The sequence below is a fragment of the Balaenoptera acutorostrata genome, chromosome 7 (assembly GCF_949987535.1).
Source record: "Balaenoptera acutorostrata chromosome 7, mBalAcu1.1, whole genome shotgun sequence".
NCBI classification, from domain to species: Eukaryota; Metazoa; Chordata; class Mammalia; order Artiodactyla; family Balaenopteridae; genus Balaenoptera; species Balaenoptera acutorostrata.
In genome coordinates this window covers 96,014,304-96,039,262 of record NC_080070.1, presented here as the reverse complement: position 1 = coordinate 96,039,262, position 24,959 = coordinate 96,014,304, and the positions used below count along the sequence as shown (strand labels likewise).

The window sequence follows — 24,959 nt, the reverse complement described above, 5'->3', positions numbered from 1 at the left end:
AGCAATTTTTGTCTGACAATAAAGTAGCTAAGATTTCACACTGAAATTATAATCACATCCATTAGGAGAAATATGTGATAAGAAAATGGGCTACAGGGTGAATATCAGACCTAGAGAGAATGGATGGCCATGACTAGAAATAAGCTTAAACTCTAACAATGCCTGGAGAACCTGAAGACGCAAACATTTCTGTATGTGCTCTACAAACCCCAGTGTGACTCTGTTTGTTCTTGCTGTGCCTTCCTCCTTCATGTATAAATCTCTCTCTCATATACATCATATAAACACTCAGAGAAGCAGAAAAAAACTCTCTACAAAAGGTTGAATGCAAGATTCCAAAAATGTTGAATCAATCTGAGGGCACAAAGAGGTTCAAATAGTGCTTCACTTTCAGATTTATCACAAAGTGAGTCTGCCTTGATTTAAAAAGACATCCCTGAAATTAATCATGATTTCATTTTTTTCCCCAATGGTATAGTTAAAGTTACTACTAAAGTTCATGGCTACAGACTCTAAAGTGATTATCTTGCTACTCTATAATCACACCTGGATACTCAGAGCATTTTACAATTAGGGCAGTTTTAACTTTCAAATGATCCTTTTAAGAAAAGATCAAATGCGCCTCATTTATAAATGGAATATCTAATTTTAGAAGGTTAACTTAAAATAGCCCCAGAAATTTGCACCTCCAGTGAAGAGATAAAACCAATACTGTTTGGGAACAAAATAATAAAATTAAGCCTCCCCCCTCAAAAAAAAAAAAAAAAAAAAAAAAAAGAGAGAGAGATAAAGATCTGAGTGGATACACACATCGCAGTCTCTGTGAACCCACACAAAATAAGCAGGGGTTAGGCGTTGGGGTGGTTTCAGAGTGCACCATTATTCACAGGAAAACAGTGAGATTCACTACGGAGGACATAATTCTTTTGACAGTGACAGGACCTCATTCACAGAACCAGGACTGATGGTGCATGCACAGTCAGCGTGCCAAGTGGCACAGGACCTGGATGCGGGTCCCTAATGGTGAACTGAGATCATTGCTGAGGACACTTGGTGATCACATAAGGGACACTCTGTTTGCTCTCTGGGAGACGCAGTTCATTTGCACTAATTGCAGGCTTGGGGGCCTGGAGAAGGCAGCTCTGTGTACACATACTGTATTCCCTTTGTTGGCGAAGGTAGCTCTCACGGGCCCTGTTCCTCCTTGCATTGTGTATGTGTGTGTATTAACAGAGAGACTTAGCTGCCTTTAAAATATATGTGCATTTCTAATTCTTTGCACTAGGCTTACTAATAGCTGGTGAGGGGAAGCTACAATATAATAGTGAATTACTTTCCGGAAAAGTTTAGCAGATAATTCATGAAATAAAAGAAATCCAAGAAAGCCTAACCCAGTTACTATGGTTTACAGGATTTGTTTTTGTTCAGAAAAGTTCAGCTGAAAAAAAAATTTATCTACTGATCTATTAACCACCTATCTATTTGGGTCATTTTCACAGTTAGAGAGATTTAATAATTCTCATCTCTAAGAATACATCTCTTAAAATATACTTTTTTCTTTTGTTATTAAACAACTTTTGAAGAAATATAAGATTAGGAATTTCATATCTTTCAAACTTAGAAACACTGCATGTTGAAAACACTGAAGAGTGTAAAATGAGCATGAAATAAATCTAATCATGTTGATATAGTAAAGTTTTGACATTCTCAAGAGGTTTGGTTGACTGAAAAATAAATATTTACTAAGAAATTAAACTATTTAATGATATATACTAATCACCAAGACAGGTATACAAAAAGGTAGAAATAGTCCTTGTCCTGGTAATGTTTACAATTTATGAGGGGATGACAGACATGCACATTATGAAAAGTTACCTGCAAGGACCAGCCTAACCAATACCTCCTAAATGAATGAGAAGCGTAAGTTGTACTTCAAAAATTCAGAGATGAACAGTGTCAATTTCTCACTACGAGAGTCAACAAGTGATTTCAAGAGAATATAAAAATTTTGATTGAATTGTGAATAAAAGAGTAGCAGGTTCAAATGTGGAAAAGGCTTGCCAGACAGGTGAAGGTGTGTTATGTGCATGGGAATGTAGACGAGAGAAGACAGTCAGGGAATAATGGGAAGCAAAGATAACAGAGGTGTTGCAGTCAAGTGTGAGAGGACCTGGCAGTTGCCCAAAGAGTATGAAGCAGTAGAAATAGAAACTCATCCAAGTTTTGAGAAGGATAGTTACGTGACCAAATGCTGGTTCAAGAACCTTTTAATTGATCGAAGAGTGACAGGGAATTTGACAGGAATGGAGCCTGGAGGAATGGAGGTCAGTTAGGGGACTGTGGTCCACAAATGAGGGGATGAGGGAGTGATGTAGGATGGGGCAGTGGTATTAGGAAGGAAGAGATAAAAGCTAAAGGTACAGTGATCTTTTATACCTAATAATGTGTATCCAGCCTGGGAGGGGGGAGAAAAGCATCAAACTCTGAGCTATCTGGGTCAAAAGCAGAATTAGAGAAATCCAGTAAGGGACTCTATAAGTTGGTTTGCTTGTTTGTTTTATGGGAGAAGAGTTTAAGTGGAATGTTGCATTTAAGTTGCTGAAGAAATGCTTGGGGTGGGGGCAGTCCAGTGGGGGGTAGTTAGAAATATGGCCCTGGAACACAGGAGAGAAGTGAAGGCTGCAGGTAAATCTACAGTATTTGAAGCCACAGGGCTGGATATCACCTCTAACAAGATAAAGATGTCTGAACATAAGGTGAGGTTGATGTCAAAGGGAAGGTTTCCTGAGCATATGAATTTTAAATATCAGTTTAAAGGCAAATTCGCTAAGATGATGTAAGGATATATCATCCTTGCAAGAATTAGAGCTAATATCACTTCCATGAACCCCGTGAAGGACAACTATAATGGAATACAACGTAGATGAAATACACTGAACTGCAGGATTGTGATTTACCTTATGGAGGTCAGAAGTCTCTTTGTCCTCAGCATAGTTAACAACCCAGGGAAATATGGCGGAAAAGGATGAGTTCAGGTTTTCCTGGGTCCAGATTTCAACTCTGCTACCATTATCTTAGTTAAGTACCTTAAGGTAAATTTCAGCATCTCATTTGTTGAGCAAATATACTGTGATTATGGGACTAGAGATAATATATGTCCTATATGCCTAGCACATTGTATGCATTCATTAAAGGGATGTTGCCATTATTTATTTTATTTTTATTCTTGTAATTTTTGTTATTTAGAATGATAAAACTACATTTCTAAGGGTAGAACGACACTAATTTCCATCACCAAAGTGACATATATCAGAGAAAGAAACATTTCTGTAATGTAATTTTGAGTAAAAAGAGAGAACCTAGAATAAAATATATTCGTTGATAACATTAGTAGAACTTCGTGGAGAAATTACCTATTTATAAGTGATCACTGGCTTTACATAGATATGGTCTGAAAGAAAAAGGAATACATAATTCGATAAACTACAGTTCAAAGGAGAAAAAGATAAAGAAAATGAGTAATGGGTAAATTGAGGACTCTAAAACCTTCATTTACATAGAAAAAATAGTTCATTTTGGTAAAGTATATAAGGAGTTAAAGACTGGTAGGCTTGGTACTTATATACACACAGAATATTATAAAAAACTAGGAATCTTTTATATCCACAGAAGGAAATAAGTTCACTTGCACATGATTTCCAGAAATGAAAGAAATAAGAAGCCTTTGGTAGGTAAAAATTTATAATTCCATGTTTAAACATGTACAAGTAAAATAGTGGTCATGTGTCTACAAACTGCTAAGAAATATGTTTATGTTTCGATTTGGTGATATAAGACTCAGGATAGTAAAGCAACTAAGATCATGTGTTCTGGATCCAGATTTCCTATGTAATATTTCCTATTTCCAGTTACTGGGCAAATTATTTAACTGTAGCGTACCTCAGTGTCCTCATCTGTAAAATAGTACCTAACTAATAGGTCTGATAGGAGAATTAAATGAACTAATACACATAATGAGGTTAAGGAGTTCCTAGCACATGGTAAGATCCAAAAGAAGTTAATTATTTAATATTGTTTATTATCATTATCATCAATATTACTTGGAATGGAATGAAATTACCTCAGTAAGCTTTTCTCCCTTTCCAAATGTGCCTCACTATATTTTTTATGCTCTAAACTGATGTCTGATATTAATTACTATTACAGGCTCTTACAGGGCAGTGTTAACTAAAATTTAAGCAACAATTTTGTCAGTATTGTTTGAAGTGTCCTGTATCCAACAAATGTGTATGAGAAGAAGACAAAGGCAGGACAAAGACCCTGTGGTAGAAAAAATGTGATGAGGTTCAAATGGTGAAGAGTTGGATAAATGTATATAAGAGGGGGGCGGGCTTCCCTGGTGGCGCAATGGTTGAGAATCCGCCTGCCAATGCAGGGGACACGGGTTCGAGCCCTGGTCTGGGAAGATCCCACATGCCGCGGAGCAACTAGGCCCGTGAGCCACAATTACTGAGCCTGCGCATCTGGAGCCTGTGCTCCGCAACAAGAGAGGCTGCGATAGTGAGAGGCCCGCGCACCGCGATGAAGAGTGGCCCCCGCTTGCCGCAACTAGAGAAAGCCCTAGCACAGAAGCGAAGACCCAACACAGCCAAAAATAAATAAATAAATAAATAAATAAATAAATATTAAAAAAAAAAAAAAAAGAGGGGGGCAAAGAAAAAGTTTTATCCTAAAGCTTCTCTTGGATAAACATAAAGAAAAACAATGACATTTCTAAAATGGGACTCGTCAAAAGATTTCTAGTAAGGGATGATGGACCAATTTTCTGGTTTGGGGCTGTTTCCTCCATCTTTGAACACTGGGTGAGGAGATGCCTAATTTATACATCTCTCATGTCCCATAATAAGAAAGAAAAAGTAGTATAAGAACACTTGCCAAGCCAGGCTCACAAAACCATGTTTGTGGCATCTGTTTACTATCCAGATATCCCAAAGCTGTCCTGCACAGTTGTTCTCTATCATTGTCAGCCTCAGAAGTCCAGAGACAGTCACATGGCTAGGGCTGGTAAAGAAGAGTTCAAACCAGTCCATTTTCCCTGGAGCCTTAAAAACTTCCTAGACATAAAAATACCCCATTCTTCATGTCTAAGGTATGAGTAGAAGGGAATGGAGCTTTCCAGATCCACTGTGCCCCCCAGTTAAACAAATTTTTAGTCTAAGAATCTGTTGGTCAAGAATGCTTCATTTGATTTGCCCTGTACAGAGCAGAAATGAAATACAAATCAATGATTTGGGCCTAATCAAGGCCATATATTTTACATTTTTAACTATAAGGTGTTAACCAGTAAGAAATTCTATAACTGCTCTTTGACACCCAACTTCTACTTCTTTTGTGATTACTTGCTTCCATTTAGCTGAATTGTTTTGCTTCTCACATAAAAGATCAACTAAGAAAACGATGTCCTATCAACTTAATTTAAATCCATTACATGATGAAAAGTAAATGTTTTGACAGAGACATTTCAGAATCAAAAAAGAGAAGGTATCTAATTGCTTGATAATTACCAGATCATATTATAGTAAAAAAGTTACATTATGCACCCATAGTGATTTTTAGCATTTGTACCCAGAAATCAACGCTTGCTAGGGTCAGAGAATAAGTTTTTAACCAATATATTAATAGAGGAAGTTACCCTCCTCTGAGTAACCAAGAGGGAACCACTTTTTAAGGTTTTACACCTTGATTGACACATACTGAATTTTGGTCTCCTTATGTTTAATGAAGAACATTGTTACAGGTATCATGGAAAAGGAAGGTAAAAAAAATAGGCTTATGAAGCTTTTCTTTGATAAAAATAATTGAGTGTGAAAATTCAAACATTATGTCACTATAGAAGCAGTACAGTGATAAGTAAAAGTACAGACATCAAAGTAGTTATAGGAAATATCTTAAGAATAATATGTATGCAAGGTACATGTGTTAATATTTTTTCAACAGTTTTAACACAGCCCTTTGATTTTCAATGCCCATTAAAATAATATGTCATTATTAAAAAATACCTAAAACAAAACTTTGGAAACTTATTCCAAGATTATAGGCAAAGAGAATGCCATAGTTTAGCTTTGGTAATGTTTAATTATGAATAAGATTATTTTAAAAAATCTATTTTATAAATAAAAATTTTGGCACTATATTAGTAAGTATAAGAAAATTGCAAATCCATACCTTGCACAAACACACTTTATATCTGTCTAATACTTTTTTTATATATGTGATATGACAGATGATAAATTAAAGGGACAACAAGTCTTTCCCTTGTTCAAGGGTAATTACCTTCACAATGTCACTTGTGAAGATGCTTTCTCCAAACTGTCAGACTGGGTGGTAAGGATGGGGGGATAAATACATGGGCATTATGTAGCTATGGTTATCCTGTGGACTGTATTCACTGACGCCATTAACTAAATCACATGACACAACCTCTATTCACAGAGCTGAAAGTATAGTAAGATTTCTAAGGATAGATTATATCTAATATTAATTAACAAAAATTTTGCAATGTCACACAATCATATTCATGACTATAACACCTTCTAAGATTTAAACCACTCACTATATTGCCATTAATATTGTATAAGTGAAACCAGAAATTGAAGTTGAATGGATTCTTTGATATATCAAAATTAAAACTAATAAATTGGATACAAGAATCATGTCCTTTCCGTTTGATATCATAATCTTGTCTCCCTGAAGATAACTACAATCATTACGTATATATACACACACACACACACACACACACACACACACCTGAACATATATATGTGAAAAAAACATACATTTGAACACAGGGATAAAATATATATTCAGCTACATCTAGAAGAGCTGATGAACCTATAACAAATGTAAAAGGCTAACCTGGTGTTACTACTACTCCATTTCCATTGACCACAGGCCTCTCTTCCTCTTCCTCCTCCGGAGGCTCTATGCTTGCTTTCTCCATGTTGCTCACTGATTTATTCCTTTTTCGTTTTCCTTCAGTGCTTGGAGTGGCTCCAGGAAGTATCTGGTCTGTTACATTTAGTAACAATGGTGCTGGTTCTGCTGGAGGCTTTGGGGTACCGTAGTAATTGTCTGCAAATGATACAAAACATATGAAGTTAAATATTTCTCTGACTGGTGTGCATAATTTGTAAAGAATGGAAATTTTATTAACAAATGTGTATCCTAGTTTATACATATATATGTATTTGATATATACATACATATATGTCATTTTATATCCTTTTATGTTTGTATATAGGTGTTTATTGTTGCTTCTATTGTATGGGGCTTTAATGCTTAAACAAAGATACAGATCTATCTTCATTTCACCTTAGTGCCAAATCAAAATATAGTCTTAGCTGTTAGTTTCATATGACTCATAGCAGTTTCAAATTAATCAAAACTTTTTTATAACAAGCCTTGATTATAATCTTTTTAAAAATAATTATGTCTGAATAGGAGTATGGGTAACGTAGTTTTTAAGCAAATCTTATAACATTCTGGAAAGGCAAAGCACATTGTGCTTTTCTCCAGCTTTCAAAGGGCTCTGGCTGTTGTCCTTGACGTGCACAACGTCCTGCTTAGAGCTGCGTCTCTATGCCAGTTCAGTGGTTCCCATGACTGCTGACGGTGGGCCGCCTGCTCGAATCATTCTTCAGATTACCACAGCTCTTTTTCCCACAGCTCCATGATCTGAGCTACAGGATCATTTGTTTCCCCCATCAGTCCGTGAGACTTCTAAAAGAGGAGACTAATTCCTATTTATCTCTGTCATAAGAGCCTGGCAAACAGTAACATGGGATATATGCTTACTCTGTGAACATCCTTATATATTCCAAGCAAATTACTTTTATGAAAAAAATAGTTTAAATTTTTGATTGGTAAACGGCACACTGGTGTTTTTTAAAAATCAATGTTACGCTCTCAGCATCAACTTCAAACTCATATTGGTGTTTTCAGCTAATTGAATAATTTATGCACATATTTGCTCACTCATTCATTAAAATCTTTATTTAGTACTGACTGTGCACCCAAGCACTCCAGTATACGTCTGAGAGAAAATGATGACTATAATACAATCCTTGTCTTCCAGATGCTCAACGGTTTTAGTGTGGCAGACAGGCACATTTGACATTAAGCAGATAAGCATTCAAACAGGAAATAGGATTAAGCACTCAATCAAGGAGGAACCACGTCTCATTATCTGCAGAGGCCACTGAAGGCAACTGGGAAAACAGTGTGCTGTGAAAGAAACCAACCCTTAAGTAGAAGTTATGGGGTCTAGATTTGGATTTTCTATATAACTACAATTCAAGCAAGTTATTTACTCAGTAAGGCTCAATTTCTTCATCTATAAATTGGAAATACTTGTTACAATCACCTGTGTTCTGGGTTGCAAACAACCAAAACATACTCTAGTTAAATTAAAGATGATAACGATATGCTGAAAAGGTATGAGATGGCTAGTTGAGGGAAGAGGCTGGAAACCCTTGGGGAAAATGGGCGGAAACAAAGGAGTCCAGTGTGGACACCCAAGCTGCGTCTGCTGGCTGTGGACTCTGAAAGCCTAGCAGGTTCCACTACCACAGGCCATAGAATCACAATACTTCTTATCTAACAAACATAATGTACAACTAGTAAATAGTCCTGCATGTCCCGATAAATAATATAATTTTAAGTAGTGTTCTGAGATCTTCAGTGCTTTTTTTTTTAATTGGAGTAAAATTGCTTTACAATGTTGTGTTACTTTCTGCTGTACAATGAAGTGAATCAGCTATATGTACACCTATATTCCCTCCCTCTTGGACCTCCCTCCCACTCCACCCCCATCCCACCCATCTAGGTCGTCACAGAGCACCGAGGTGAGCTCCCTGTGCTATATGGCAGGTTCCCACTAGCTATCTGTTTTACACATGGTAGTGTATTTATGTCAAACCTAATCTCCCAACTCGTCCCACCCTCCCCTTCTCCCCCGTGTCCATATGTCCGTTCTCTATGCCTACATCTCTATTCCTGCCCTACAAATAGGTTCATCTGTACCATTTTTCTACATTCCACATTTATGCATTAATATACAATATTTGTTTTTCTCCTTCTGGATTAACTTCACTCTGTATGACAGACTCTAGGTCCATCCACATCTCTACAAATGACCCAATTTCGTTCCTTTTTATGGCTGAGTAATATTCCACTGTATATACGTACCACATCTTCTTTATCCATTCATCTATCATTGGACATTTACGTTGTTTCCATGTCCTGGCTATTGTAAATAGTGCTGCAATGAACATTGGAGTACATGTGTCATTTTGAATTATGGTTTTCTCAGGGTTTATGCCCACGAGTGGGATTGCGGGGTCATATGGCAGTTCTATTTTTAGTGTATTAAGGAACCTACATACTGTTCTCCATAGTGGCTGTATCAATTTACATTCCCACCAACAGTCCAAGAGAGGGTGTGGAGAAAAGGGAACCCTCTTCAGTGCTTTTAAGTATATGTAGTACTAAGAAAAATGAATCACACTTCAGTGCTTTTTTTTTTTTTCCAATTTGTCTTTTAGGGTTTAAATCTCCCTGAGGTAGAAAAATAACCTTTTCCTAATTAGAAATAAATGCATAGCTCAGGCTAAAAATAAATATTAAGTAACAGGTCTGGTTGAATTTACATTCCTAAATAATTACTCCTATTGAATGTGATGTGATTATAAATTATACAGCAATATTCTATTTCTACAATTTATGAAATTAATAGTTTAGACTAAATTTTAGATGTAAAAGAGTACAAATCATTAGTTAAGACATTAAGATTATCTTTATTAGCAATAATAATAGCAATTTAAAAGAGGCACAGAAATAACCCATGTAGTTACTATACTTGAGAAATATAATTCATGGAGAATAGGCTTTTACCTTAAACCAAATGCATAGAACAAAGAAACCAGAAATACCTAAAAGAAGTTGAAAAATCAGCCAGATGGTCAGGTAGCTAAGTCAATGAAATGATGTCCTGATGTTTAAATATATACAAATCAATATACTAAGGATAAAATGTGCCTTTTAGGTAACATACCAGCATGTTTTCAAAAAACAAACATCAAAACTATTTAAAAATATAATTTGGAAAAACTGTCCCATTAAGAATGAAGTGCCTCTATGCATAGTGCCAGGATTTAGAGAATCTAAAATCCAAAATACCACAACAATATGGTGTATGTTTAACAGCACAGATTGTGGTGAGATAAACCTGACTTTGAATCCTGTCTCCCCTAATCTGGCTGCCTCTTTATATCCTTGAATTGATTTAGTTAAAGTGGGACTGTGGGGCTGTAAGATAACTACAGTCACAAAAGTACAGTCACAACTACAACAACTACTACTATTATTACTATCATCACCACAATTTAGTGAGCTGGACACTGTAAAGGGCATTTTACTTCTGAGCCGCGTGTATCTGATGGGGATTAGAACGAAGTCATTCTGCCTCTGCAGTTAAAAGAAAATGGAGGCTCTAAAACTATTTTCCAATATTATACACGAAGCAGGTGGAAAACCTATATCCATTTGACTTAGGAACCTCATTTCTTTTCAAAATACTATATTGCCTCTCAAGAGAAAAAAAAAAAGTACGATGCAATTTGCAACCTGCCGGGAATTGATGCAGTCCTCTAGGACTTCATTCAAAGCCACAACCAATGAGCAGAAAAATAACACTTTCAAGAGAAAGGCAATGCTTGCTACCAAATGATGAAGCAGGGACATTTTAGGTGATTTTTTCCCTCCTCTCTTCCAAAACTAAGTGGGTGTGTGTGTGTGTGTGTGTGTGTGTGTGTGTGTTTGGGGAGATGGGGTAGGGATTATAGGTTTTCCTAGCCCACTTTTTACTGACTATGTTTGTATTTGTAAAGAGTGGTGTATTCATTAGCACTTTCATGTAAGTTTAATACAAAATTTCACTAACTTAGTTGTTGAATATGATGACAAAATGGAAATGATACATAACATTGTTCACTTAATTCTATCACAATTAGGATAATCTATAAATTAACATAGTTTAATTTTGAATCAATGCTTGGAAAATAAAAGAGACAATTATTTGAGAAACCTGATTTAACTTGATTTATTCTTCAGCTTTTTAAGTACTTAAAACAATGGTTATCTTTTTCATAAAGATATAGTTATGAAAGAGTGAAACAGGGTGAATGTAGTCATTTCTTACATTATAAATATGAAAAAGCTTTCCAGAAATTTGAATAAAAAGAATAGTTTATAAAAATGTCAATAATTGGTTTCATAATAATAAAAACATTTACTAAATGACCATTTACACTGAACACTGTTATATTAATTTCCTGCAAGGGGAGAGAGACTAAAACAGACTACATTGTTATGAGCTAACCTCCCTAGAAAATACTTGGAAAATCTAATCCATTACCCACTTTTACGCAGACCTTTCCTAAGTCATCCAGAAGAGATGAAAAGAGCTTTTTTTTTGAAAAGAGCTTTTTAAAATAACTTTTTGTGTACTATACTTGAAGGCTATCACAGAATTACTCCTTTGCTTTCTCTATGCTTGTTAGACCAAATAATCTTTTCAAAAAGTCTTAGTCTAAGTTTTCTAAACAATGTTTTTGTCTTTCTTCTGATCCTTCCCAGCTTTTTTTTCCCCACACTGATTTTAATGGTGAGGCCAAGGGGAAAAAAGGAAGAGAAAACAATTTCAATAAATTATAAACTGTTCCCTTTTTTTATCCTTAGTCCTTATTGAAGGGTAATAGATACCAAAATAGTATTTGCTGAGATGCACCATATTCTTTATGTTTGTAAGTTCTGATATTATGACAAGAAGTAGGAAAGACACTAAAAACTAATTTTAGGTATGAGGAAATGTGAAAGTGCTAGTAACAAGCTGAAATACTTTGAAATGCTTTTACTTATTTCCAACACCTTTTCCCTTTAAACTAGAGCAGTTTTCATGATAGAAACATGTGATTTGTTATTTAGTTCATTTGGCTTTTTAAGTAGTAGACCCAGATGTTGACTCTGTTGTTTCAGTCCTTTGGGTGTATAATAATAACATGTGTCGGTTTTACATCAAATAATCGTACATCATTCCACATGGCACCCAAGTGCAGATGGATTTTAGAAAGGTACTATTCTTGTCTTCAAGATACCTCACAGATTAAGGTCTTGACCCCCATTCCTCCCCCAATATTCTCAGTGCTTTTATTCCCGTTTTGGTAACCAGAAAGAATCAATTTTGGATAATGATTTAGTGGAAGAGAGATGACTGCCTACAGGTACGTTGGGACAGGCATACAACACAGCTCATCACTGAGATCCCCAGACAGCTTAAGAATATGTCCTTGTGTTGCAAAGAATGTGTGGCAAAATTTGAGAGGTTGAAAATCTCATCATTTGTTTTTTACAGTTTTATAAATGGAGCAAATAGTTTGATACTTGGCCTCCTAATGGAACCTGCATAAACTGACTCTGACATTAAATGAAGAGGAGAGATTTGGAGTTCCAGGTCCATGCATAATTAATTTATGTTAGAAAACCTGACAGATCGTAAGTAAATAATTATTTTTATCACATCAGAGATTTAGATCTGTATTAATAGAAACAGATAAATCATGAGAGGATTCTAAATTCAAATTTTAAGACCTGTTAACATACTACACAAGAGAGAGTAATGACTGAAAATTAGTACCAAAAACCATCATAAGACAGCCTTGCCATGGCAAGAATCACAGTCATATGGCTGCAGAGTTAGTAAATTAGAAATTCTGTAAATACAAAGCAAAGTTAGTAAATGTAACCTCGAAAAATATTCTACTTTTCTAAAATTACACTTCAGACCAGAAAATAAGACTCAAAGTCCCACTGTAGAATGCTTTCGTCAACTGATTTTTGAAGTTATTTTTGTAAGCAGCTCTGATACTTAAATTTGATCTGCCCCTAAAAGGTATCATTTCCTCATCATGTCATATATAGTTAGTAGCTTGAAACCAAAGTGCAAAAAAACTCTGACCTCAAAAGATGATGTATTTTCCTTTTGTGGTGAAAAGCTTTCATCTCACATGTGACGGAAATAGAAAAAAACATTCCAATGGTATTTTGTCACTGATACCTGTGCTAAACAGTAAATTGCTGAATTCTTTGAAAATTCAATGTTAAATGTGACTTTCAAAATGTGGACAATTGTCCAAACAATGTGAAAATTTATGTTTTTTCACATGCAAAAGTGAATTATTCTGCAACAACCCCTACCTAAGAATTTCAAGTTTATTTTAAATTAATGAATGCTGGTTTAATAATATGATCCCCATGCTTTCTGAATTTCACTGTCTTCAGTTGTTCATTAGTACTCTCCAGAAATCATGTAGATGGTTTAACCTAACATTTTCTGAAACTTGTTTTCAAGTTCTCATTGAGTTTCTTGTGTTTCTGACCGAATTTTCATTTATACATGTTAGCCAGTGTTGACAGACACAGGACAAATCTTTGCTAAATAGAACTATCTACAGACTGGTCAGGGTAGGTGGTTTCGTTGTTTAAAGGAAACTAGATACCCTTTCCTTTAGTGACTCTTCCCTCAGGCATTATTCAGAAGAGTTCAGAACATTTCCCACCTGTGCTGAATAAAATATGTAAAGAAATCATGCAAAGAAATCCTCAAGAGAACAGAAGAAAGTTACATATGATTTTTCAATGTCAAATATATATCTGCTTTCAAAGTAAAGCATTTGAACGTTTATAATTATAGAAACATAAAAAAAACCTACAAGCCCAATTCACAAGCATATCACATTTAAATAATGTTAAATTCCTTAGAGCAGCTCTGTCATAAAAATGTAATATCAGCCACAAATACAAGCCACATATGCCATTTAAAATTTTCTAGTTAGCAACACTAAAAAGGGAAAAAGAAAGGTGAAAATTATTGTAATAATATATGTGACTTTACCCAACATATACAGAATATTATCATTTCAATATAATATAAAAGTTTTGAATGCAATATTTTTTACTTTTTTTCTTACTAAGTCTTCATAACCCAGTGTATAGTTTACACTTAAAGCGCACTTTAATTCAGACAAGCCCCATTTCGAGTGCTGAAAAGCCATATGTGCCTAGTGACTACTATGCTGGACAGCACAGCCTTAGACTTTTATCAAATAACATCTTAGGCTACCATATACCACCTGGCTCATTTTTCTCACAAACGATAAAGTGAAAATCTTACTTTAGATGACTGAGAAAACTGAGTAAACACCAAAATACAATGACAACTTCCCGTGACATTGTATCAATGATATTTCTTTTGTTTAATTGCTTTGCTGCACTGAATACATGTAAGATATTATTAAGCACCCAACAGATGTACATTTCATAACAGTGCTCTTCCACCCTGCTTCCTAATCATCCATTTTATCACTGTATCTTGTCTTAACCTGAAAAATCCACTTCTGACTTTATTATCAAGCTATAAGTTAGAAGGTGAAAAAAAGAACAAATGTTTCAAGCAAATAATATACATATGGACTCGTGTGAGGAACCTATCTTATGTTCAAGAATAGGACTGAAGAGCCCTTTTTAGTTAGTCACAACCCATAGAGAGAGCACTTGTTGACTCACGGTGATAGTGTAAAAACAGAGAGATTATTCATACGTGTTTTCCTTCCTCTCGATACGTCTGGTAACACACTCTGATTTCGATCATCCATAGTGCTTAGAACCCAGTGCCTCATACTTCTCTCATTAGACTCCTCTTTCATACCTCATGCTGATAATAATTCCAATTTTCTTTTTCTTCTATGTAGTATATATGTCCCATTTCTAAATTTCTTCAGTTCTTGCTAAGTGACTGGATCACCACTCTGATAAACTAATTTAAACTTGATGCCAACACCTAAAATTGGCTTAACATATCTTACAAATTAACAGCTTTTAAATCTAATCCAAAAAGTTGATCATGAAATTCGGTCAATTCATTGGGGGAACATATGTTTTAGAAGAACTTATTTTTTGGTGTTCTCAAATCACAACAGGGATATTTTCTTGGGTAGTCAGGGCACCTGGTGAGATACCTGTGATGATCCTTGGGGAACCTAAGCAAAGGTCAATGCAAAGATTTTTGGAAAACAGCACTGAGAAAAAAAAATAATCTGTATTATAATTCCAGTTAGTACCAAATTTACATGTCTACCTTTTTGAATGGAAACCATTTGCAACTGTGTTATTAATGCGACTAGTTGTTTAAGTTTTAAAGTGTCAAGTGAGCTCAGTCCTTAAGAGACAGTCCCTTCATGGCTCAGTAAATAAGAAAGTGGAGGTGAAATTTTGACGAATTTTTAAATGGGCATTTGTGCAAAGCTCAGTGGATTCCTGTGATAGTCATCTTGATTAAATTTACTTCTTCAAAAATTGATAAAGGAAATTGAACCTTTCAAGGACAGTATTATTTTTCTCACACAGCATTTATGGCTTGTCATATAACTTCCTTCTCTCAATGGTGCTATTAACTGTGATACTATAAAGTTACTAAGAAATTAGGAGACCTCTAAGGCTTTCTTTTGTCACTGTCTTGCAAGTACAATATCTAGCGAAATTCTGATTAATCTTAATTTGATTATTGGTTAATGACTAAAGAAATTTGCCAAATATCTAATTCTTAGTTGCTAATAGAAGTCAGAAAAATTTTACTTCTACTTGGAAAATATGTTTGCTGGATTTTTCCGAGCATGCATAGGAAAGAGTCCAGCAAATATTCAGAGGATCTGGGTCCTAATCAAGGTTCTACCACTAACTTCCTAAAAGACCTTGGATTAGGCATTAAACTCCTCTGAATTTTAGTTTCCTCATTTCTGAAATGACAGAATTGGGTCATAGTTCTTAAGTACTTACCTCCAAAATTCTGCAAATTTGTAAAGGATGTAATGACAACAGGTTATATTTCCTTGCCATCGTATCAGAAAGTCTTGAATCGACAATGAGTAGAGAATGACAATAAATTGTAGCCAACAAGTTAAATTACTTGAGAGCCTGGACTCATTTGCTTTCTTGACACAAATGTGGAGAACTGTCATGTTACTCTCTCTTTATATTTCTTTGCACATTCCCTTCTGGGTAAATGGCTGTGGTTACAGAGTACTTCTATTTTTGTTCCAAGCCTTTCATTTGCATCCATCCCTGTTGGTGAATTAGAAAGCCCCTAAGTAGATCCCTCATAGGATATGAACTCTAATTACTTTGTGGAAGGCCATATATGAAGTACTTCAATTTTATATTTTAGTCCATGAGATATTTTAAAAATTTATGACTTTTAAGAGTCAACATCTTCTTTGTGACCTGTGAGACATAAATATAAATCCTAGATGTTAGAGTATAGTTAAAGTTGGCAGCGGTGTAGAAGTAGAACCAATTTATGAGCCAGGAAAACAATGAACAACTCAAAAGGTTAAACAAAATAAGAGTTTTTGGTATTTAACTCTAAGGCTTTGTCTGTGTAACTGTAACAAGTCTTTAATAATGCATTTTTTTTTTCTGAATCAATGTACTAACCACCTATGAAAATCAACCTGTGACAAAGACAATTCTGTCAGCACTACTGGCAGTTTATATTTAAAAGTCCAGAAACCAACCGTTAAATCTTTTAAGATGTATTTTTTATTGAGGTACACCTCCCACAATCCTCAAATTTTTACATTATAATTTTGCCTTTCACACTATCTTTCTCATTGTGTAGTAAATTTGAAAGTATCAGAAACAGAAGTTTATTGTAGAAAGATTGTTGCATTAATGAAGGAAAAGTAGAGGGAGAAATGTGTGGAAAAAAGATCAGAAAAGAAATGGCAAGTAAGAAGAAAAATAAAGAGCAGGAGGAAGAGGAGAAGAAAGAATTGGAGGAAAAGGTTGAAAAAGGAAGAAGATGAGAAGGAGTAGGACGGGGATGGGGATGAGGAGGACTGGGGTGTGCCTTTTCATGATGTTCTAACATTACTCCTGAGTGACCTTCTGGCCCAAAGCCACGCATATGTGCTCATCTGTCATCACCTAATAGCCGATAACGTACTAAGCTACACTGTCCAATATGGCAGCCACTTGTTACAACTGGCTGTTGAGGACTTGAAATGTGGCTGCTTTGAATTGAGAAGCTGTATAAGTGTAAAATCCACACTAGATTTTGAAGAAGATACAAAAAAGTAAAGCGCCCCAGTTATTATTTTTATGTTGATTACATGTCAAAATGATAACGTTTAAATTGCATAACATTTCAATTCTTCTTCTAGTTCTTGTGAGAAAAAGTAAAACTCAATACGTAGTCAGTTACTGGTAGCAGGTAATGGCATCCATAACTAATAAGAGCTGGTGAAGGTGAGGGTTAGAGTCAATCCAAAGGTCCAGGACAATAATAGACACTTGATGGGCAAGAGGCTCAGCCAGGAAAAGGTTTCAAGGGTCACCAGGGGGGTTGAGACTCTCATAAGCTGACCTAGCTAATTATTCTGTCATTTATTTAGCTAATATTTACTGAGAGCCTACTATGTGCCAGGCATAAATTATCTCAACAATGATGAAAAAACAAGCAAGTCCTCTTTGAGCTTACCTTCTACTGAGGAGACAGATATTAGTCAAATAATCACACAAATACTAAATTACAAATTGACAGTGACTATAAAGGTCAAGTAGTGGTGTTCTGAGAACTCTGAGAAGAGTTCAAGTTAGGCTTGTTAAGGAAAAAAAAAAATGGCATATGATTAAAAACCCAGTTCCCTCCCCTCCATCTGGGCCAAAATATTTCTGGGTCAATACAGATTTTTAAGAAATGCATGTGGCTTTTCTAACGATAAGAAATAAAATTTCTTTATTGTTTCTGAAACTTGTCTCAAGGACTTCTCTGAAGGTTAAATAGCTGAGCTAGACGGAAGTTGATATATATGTGAATATGTGCGTGTTTATGTGTGTGTTCTTCCCCCAAACAAACCTAGTTGCTTATAAAAGCTAATTGTAAAATTTCTGCTAACTAGTTAGCCAGATCAGTTTCCCCTTTCTCAATTTAACTCTAGACATAGTCTATGTTGTAAAATACTTCTGACATTCCAATAACTCAAGGGCTATGTGGTTTGAAATTTAAAGTTTGGTTTTTGATGATATGAAACTAACTGAAGGTATATTTGATGGCAGATATCTCTCCCCACACTCCCTTGGTACTACACTAATATGGACTTTCTTTCCAGACTGATAACCAGTGTGGACTATTCATTTATTGCTTCTGACAGTGGGGACAGGGGTGGAGTCAGTGAAAGGCCAGCTTCCCATGGCACTGATGTCTAAATTGAGATTAGAAAGGTGAGTAGAATCTAGTAAAGGTTCAAGACATACAAGAAAAGCATTCCAGGCTGAAGGAATACATTTGCAAAAGCCCTGGCTCTAGAGGAAGAACAGTTCCTTAGAAGAACTAAAAAGGAGAACAATGTGCTTGGTGCCAACAACAAGGGGGAGCCCTGAGGTTAGAGATCACATGGAGCCTAAAGGTTTTGTTAAAGTTTGGGGTTAATTTTCAAAAAGTGAAGGAAAGGTTTTAAAAGACATTCAGATTTGTTTTTTCAAGTAGATTGCCAGGCTGCAGCATGTAGAATGGATTGGAAGCTGCAAGAGGGGAAATCTTGAGGTCAATGAGGGGTTTATGGCAGGGGTGCAATGATGGCGACTTGGGCTATTGGGAGGTGATAGATGTGGGGGCAATGATGATAATCAGTTAGGGTTCAAAGGACAAAACCAAAGAAACAAAATAATGTTTAGGTAGGAACTAATATTAGCAACTTGCCTAAAGAACTGTTAGTCTTTTCATGATGACCTCCCCTTCTTTCTCTTGGAAATAAGAAATTTTGGACAGAACCTCTAAATTTGCTCCGATACTCAGGATTTCTTTATGTGCTGTGGATTGGCATGACCGTGCTGCAGTATGGACTTTTTTTCTTGAAACATTAGAGAATTCTTTAAGTCTTAATTTCCTTCACAAATATTCAGGTGCTGATTGGTGCCCCTATCAGAGTTTGTTTATACCTCTTGCTACGGCTTTTACATTTTATTGTAATTATTTACTTAATGCCTGCATAGCACTAAGTTTTGGCTTCTCAGCAGGTGTCATTTATCAGTTAGCTTTGTTTTCCCAGCATCTGGAATAACACTGGCACATGGTCAATACTGAGTAAGTGAATTCTTCCACTGATGGGACACTCACACCCTGTAAAGAAGGATGCAACCCTGGTCACTATTTCTTGACTTGGAATTTTGATAGAAATGGAAATTCCCAGGCCCCACTCCCCATCTCCTAATCAGAAGCTCTGGGCTTGGGTCACTTTAAGTCATTCTGATACACATTAATATCTGAGAACCACTGCTTTGGAGGACTGCCTCAACGGGAGGGAGACCAATAGGATGAGATTTATTTTAAAAGGCCAGCATAAGAGAGATTCAAGTAGCCTGTTTCAGGATCTCTTATCATTCTTTCTTCTAAGTAGTCTCTATAAAAAGCTGCAAGACAACATAGGTGTTTGTTAGTATTAAAATTCTGATATGCAAACCTATCTATGTTAGGGGTCAGCAAAATCGTTTTGTAAAGAGGCAGAGAATAAATATTTTAGGCTTTTTTAGGCATATGGTTTCTGGCATAACTACTCAATTTTGCTGTTGTAGTGTGCAAGCAGCTACAGATAGTACATAAGCGAATGGGTATGGCTGTGCTCCAATAAAACATTATTTACGGATGCTAAAATTTCAATATCATATGCTTTTCATGTGACACAAATATTATTATTTTGATTTCTTATATGATTTAAAACAAAAGCCATTCTTACTTTGTGAGCTGTACCAAAGTAGGTGTTGAAGTGGATTTGGCCCACAGGATGTAGATTGCCATCTCCCTGGTCTATGCAATAATCAGTTACCAACACACAATTTTCCAAGCATAGATATTGACTCATTAATTGAGCATTTAATATGTGCCCAGCAAATAAGCAATACAGATAAAGCACTTGTCCTCAGGGAACTTAAGAGTCCAGAGGAGAAAAGCTATTAAAAATTAACCAAATAAATGAGATAAATAAAGGACATGTTAGAGTGCTTAAGAGAGGTCAATAGAGAAACCTACTTTAGGTAGGGTGGGGAAGAAAGATCTGTCTGAGAAGGTATTGTTTAAACTGAGATCAGAAGGATGAGAATGTGCCTATTGTATAAACAGCCAGGAGAAGAAGGTTACTGGTTGAAGAATAACAAGAATAAAGTTGATGGGATAGGAAGAGCTTCATGTAATAATAAGTGTGGAGGAGAGGGGCAGGATTCAACTGGAAAGACAGAGAGGAAGCAGATCCTACAGGGCCTTGTCAGTCAAGCCAAGGGATTTGGAAAGGTTTTACAGAGGGGAAACATATGATTTTATTTAAGGTTCTAAAAGGTTATTTATCCTTGTTGCTATGTGGAAATAGTGTTGGAGGGGAACAAGAGACATGGGAGATGGTTTGGAGATGGATGAAAGGGGTGTTTGTGTGTGTGTGTGTATTACCATCAGACATCGGATATCATTAAAACTGAAATACTCATGCAGAAAACTCAGTAAAACAAAATAATTTCCCAAGCCCAAATTGATAATCCTAAAATTGCAGACTCTAAGAACACATTCAACACTAGAGAATCTGAGCAGTTTTTGGAGGCCAGTGGGATAGGATTTAATCTAAATATAGAACAAAATCTTCTAGGAAGAGGATAGAAAGCATCATTTAACATTTTTCATTAGCTAAAGAATGATATTGTTTATGTGAATATAGACAAGAAAAGGAACTCTGAAAAGGTAGGTAGGCCTCATGAATGAATAAGCTTTGATAGCTTACTGTGCACCACAGCGAAGAGCTATTCAATCCAGCTCAATAATGACATTTTTTTCTATTACCAGAGGCATTTATGTAATAACACAATCCTATTAGTAGATCCGTCTAAATTGATATCAAAAGGACAATTAAAACTGGCACTCAGGCTACAACTACTGCTCAGTGTGGTAGGTTGGAATGTATTGAACGTCATTTTTCAAAAAGGTATACTGTTAGTAACGGAGCATAAATGCTAATTAGAGTAATGACTTCCTTCAGCAATTTCCTTTTTATGAGGCCATTTGGATCAGGTTCTCTCCTCCATATAAAAGGGCAAATCCTTATTAATTTAGATGATTACCTCATAGGAATAAATACTAAGGGAAAACAATACCACGGGCCCAGCTTACCATTTCTCCCCGATTACTCCACGTCTCTGATATGGTGATAACAAGATGAGAACACATAACATTTTTCTTCTACAGTGGTTCACATGTCCCTACTAATCTTCCCCAACAACCTTCTTGTTCCCAGAAAAGAAAGCTAAATTCATATTTGGAAGTTCCATTAAAAAAAGTGACTACTGATGAAGAATATGGACCAGGGGCATTTTAGTTCGTGTCTTTATTTAGAAATACTGGGAATCCATTGCCAGTAACTAAGGTAGATAATTGCCCATGTAAATTTTATACGAATCAACTGAAGCACTGCTTAGAAAAAAAAAAAAAAAAGTAACCCAAAGCAAATCCTTACACCATTGTCTTACATTCATGTCACGAGAAACCAATAGCCTAAGTGTGACTGTGAGTTTCAAGAAACGATCTCTGTGCTTTGGGCTGGAGGCAGCATGCTGAAATTCTTGAATTACACCTCTTCCAACAGGAGGCTTTGATGGCTCCAGGGCCTTGAATGGAATATCAAACTTCTCACCCAAAGGTCATTGGCTCCAATTTGGCCTAAACTGGTAGTGACTAAAAGTTATTATTGATAGACAGCTGTTCAGCTGTTCAACAAAATGAACTGGTGGTCTCAGTGTAATTTCTAAAAGACACGTATCTGTGTCAGGAACTTGTGATTACCTCAGGCTCCAAGGTGGATAGTTTTAGACAGGAGTCAAGACATTGACTGAAAGGAGATATTCCACCACCTTCTAGCCTTTACAAATGGTCTTTTTAGATGGGAACAGCCAAAAGTTTTAGGACAAATGGCAAGAAGTTCATTACCTGATAGTTTCTCATTTTTAAGGTAGGGCTACATTGGTATCTGACAGCAATCTCTCCAAATATCTATGCTTATGTTTAAATAAGATATCACAGATTTTAATGAGAAATGCGAAGGAGAAGATTTTATTAAAATAACTTAGACTCTTGCTACTCAAAGTGTGATCTGAAGACCGACAGCATCAGCATCACCCGAGAGTTCATTAGAATTGCAAGCTCTCAAGCTCACTCCAGATATATTGACTCAGAATCTGCATTTTAACAAGATCTTCAGGTAATCCAGATGCACAATAAAGTTTGAGGAGTGCAATGTGTCTTGAGGACACATTGTACAGCTGCTCACTGAACACAAAGTGTACTCTATAAACGTATGTTGATGACACAAATAAAGACCTGAATACTGTTTCTGTATGTTAATTTCATAATCTTGTATCCCAGCTGTTTGTATTACTTATGTTGCCACTTAAAAAATTGCCTGCCTATTTATTGTCTTAGTGTCCCTCTTAGACTTTAGGCTCCTAGAGGGCAGGGATCCAACCTGGCATTCCCTTTGAGCCCAATCTAGGTTGTATCAATTGAATAATGGAAGTTGCAATTATAAGTCTTCATCATCTTATGTTAAATTAAGTCATATTAAGTAATCTTATTCTCAAGCAATAGTAGTTTAAGCAGACTGTGTTTACCTGAGAGACCTGAAGAGCTATTACGATGCCCTGGATCATTAACTAGCAGTAAATTGCTAAACCACTATTTAATGACTTTGATAGCAAAGTATTAATACATGATGAGAGTATTTTGTTCACTCTGTTAAACTAGTAACAAACACAAAATAAAACACTCAGACCAATTTTTAAAATGGCCTTGTGTAGAATATATTGTTATTTACTACATTTCATTAAATTTAGTCAACACAAGACTGATTAACTGGGATATATTTAAAATTTGGGTTATTATTTTATTTGTATGAATGTTTACAGTAACTGTCTCCCAAAGAAAAAATGTAAAATGCATTAACTTTATGGTATTAATACATCATTCAGCCTCAAGTTGAGCTGCTCCCTAGAATCTGAGGCTTCTATTCTAAAAATAAACCCCCAAATTTTAATAATGTATTGAACATTTTCTCCAACACACATTTTACTGCCCTATTCAAATTATTCAGATAAAAAAATTTGGATACCCAAGGTTTTCATAAGAGGCTCTCAAGTCGGTGAGATCTGTTAGCTGGGCAAGTTCCCTTAATTCTCTAAGCCCATATTTCAACATTTGATTGTTTGTATTTTAAGAAAATGGTAAAATCAACTTCGTGCAACTATTCTGAGCATTTAATGAGATGAACATTAACAAGTTTTTTGGCATATAATAAGTACTTCATGGTTGTTTGCTACTAATTTCTATGAATACTTCTACTAATATTACTTCTCTTAATACTATTTCTATTACTTTTAGTACTATGACAACAACAACAACTACTACTACTACTACAACTACAACTACTTCCGGTACAATATTTACTTTGAGATCACTGGGTTGCATACCAGATTTTATAATAATTGAACATACAAGAACCACTCTTACACAGTTCACCAGGTAATATCAAAACATAAAGCTCTGAATTAAAGAAAAACTTAAAGATATATAAGCCTGCAGGTATAATTACATTTTCTATTAATGCTAAAGATTTGCAATTATGGCTTAATGCGATCTTGGCCTTTCTTTAGGCTTAGAAAATTAAACATTTGATTATGCTTGGTTAGGAATATTGCCAACAGCTGTTGCCCCCTACACCCTTTCCCTTAACAGAAAAGAATGATCCATTATCATACCAGTTGTTGCAGGGCCTCATCTCTCTCCTTCTACCTAGAAGCAGTATAACCTAGAATAAAAGCAGGACCCATGGACTCAGACAAACATGGGTTCAAATCTGGGCTCTGCCACATGGTAGCTGTGTAACCCTGAACATGTTGTAACATCTATAAAACAGGAATAATGAATAATAGTACCTTCCACGTAGCATTGTTGTGAAGATAGAAAATTAGATGCTGCATGCTTTTGCATAGCACTCAACATTGTGCGGTGGTCATGGTTAAATAACTCATAAATGCTATTATTATTGCCTAGACTTGAAGTATTTAAAAAAGGCAGAGTTTCTGCCCAGGGGTCACACTCACTTAATTTTATGCTCAATAGAGGACACCTTTCAAAGGCCTGACTTTAGGAACTGGTGAACCCAGACTGCCCAACCTTTTGGGCTTCTTTTTTTCTCACCTCTAGGATTGGGTTCTCTGGAGAATCCTGACTCATACAATGCTTTTAACATGCCTTAGTTCATGGTAACCTACTGACTTGTCAATTCTTTCTCTAGCTTATTGATTTTGCCTTTGGAGTCAGAAAGGGTCTTGAATGACTAAGTAGTCCAAACTCTCATTCCACGTACTCCAGTTAGGTCTGCTTTTCCAGTGTTCATTCAGCCTCTGTTTCTAGCACTTCCAATGTTTTACTTTCACTGTATAATTAAGCAACCTGTTCTGTTCCTGGATAGCTCTTAATTATGAGACACTTCTTCCTTCTGCTGAACAGATATCTTTGTTCCCTGTTACATAAAACTAATAATATTGATTTTGGTTTTGGGAGCAGAATAGAATAAGCTCAAAGGTTATTCCACATGATGGATGTTCAGATACTTCAAGACTGCTGTCATATCTTTATTCTTAAATGTAATGTTGAACAGAACCAGACAAGGGGCTGGAGATATTGTCTTACCAATACTGAAGACAGTGGGGCTATTAGTTTCTACTTTGATTTGGATATTATCCAATTATTAAAT

The 24,959-nt window shown here is 35.7% G+C and overlaps 1 protein-coding gene across 4 annotated transcripts in view; it reads right to left on the bottom strand.

Annotated features, from left to right (window-relative positions):
* MAGI2 (membrane associated guanylate kinase, WW and PDZ domain containing 2) overlaps positions 1–24,959 on the bottom strand; it is a 1,355,072-nt gene that overhangs the window by 504,569 nt on the left and 825,544 nt on the right. For all 4 annotated transcript variants that reach the window (XM_007187116.3, XM_007187118.3, XM_057549547.1 and 1 more), the window contains exon 4: positions 6,919–7,134. In XM_007187116.3, coding sequence (XP_007187178.2) covers positions 6,919–7,134 — 216 coding nt within the window. The remainder of the gene's footprint in view (positions 1–6,918; positions 7,135–24,959) is intronic.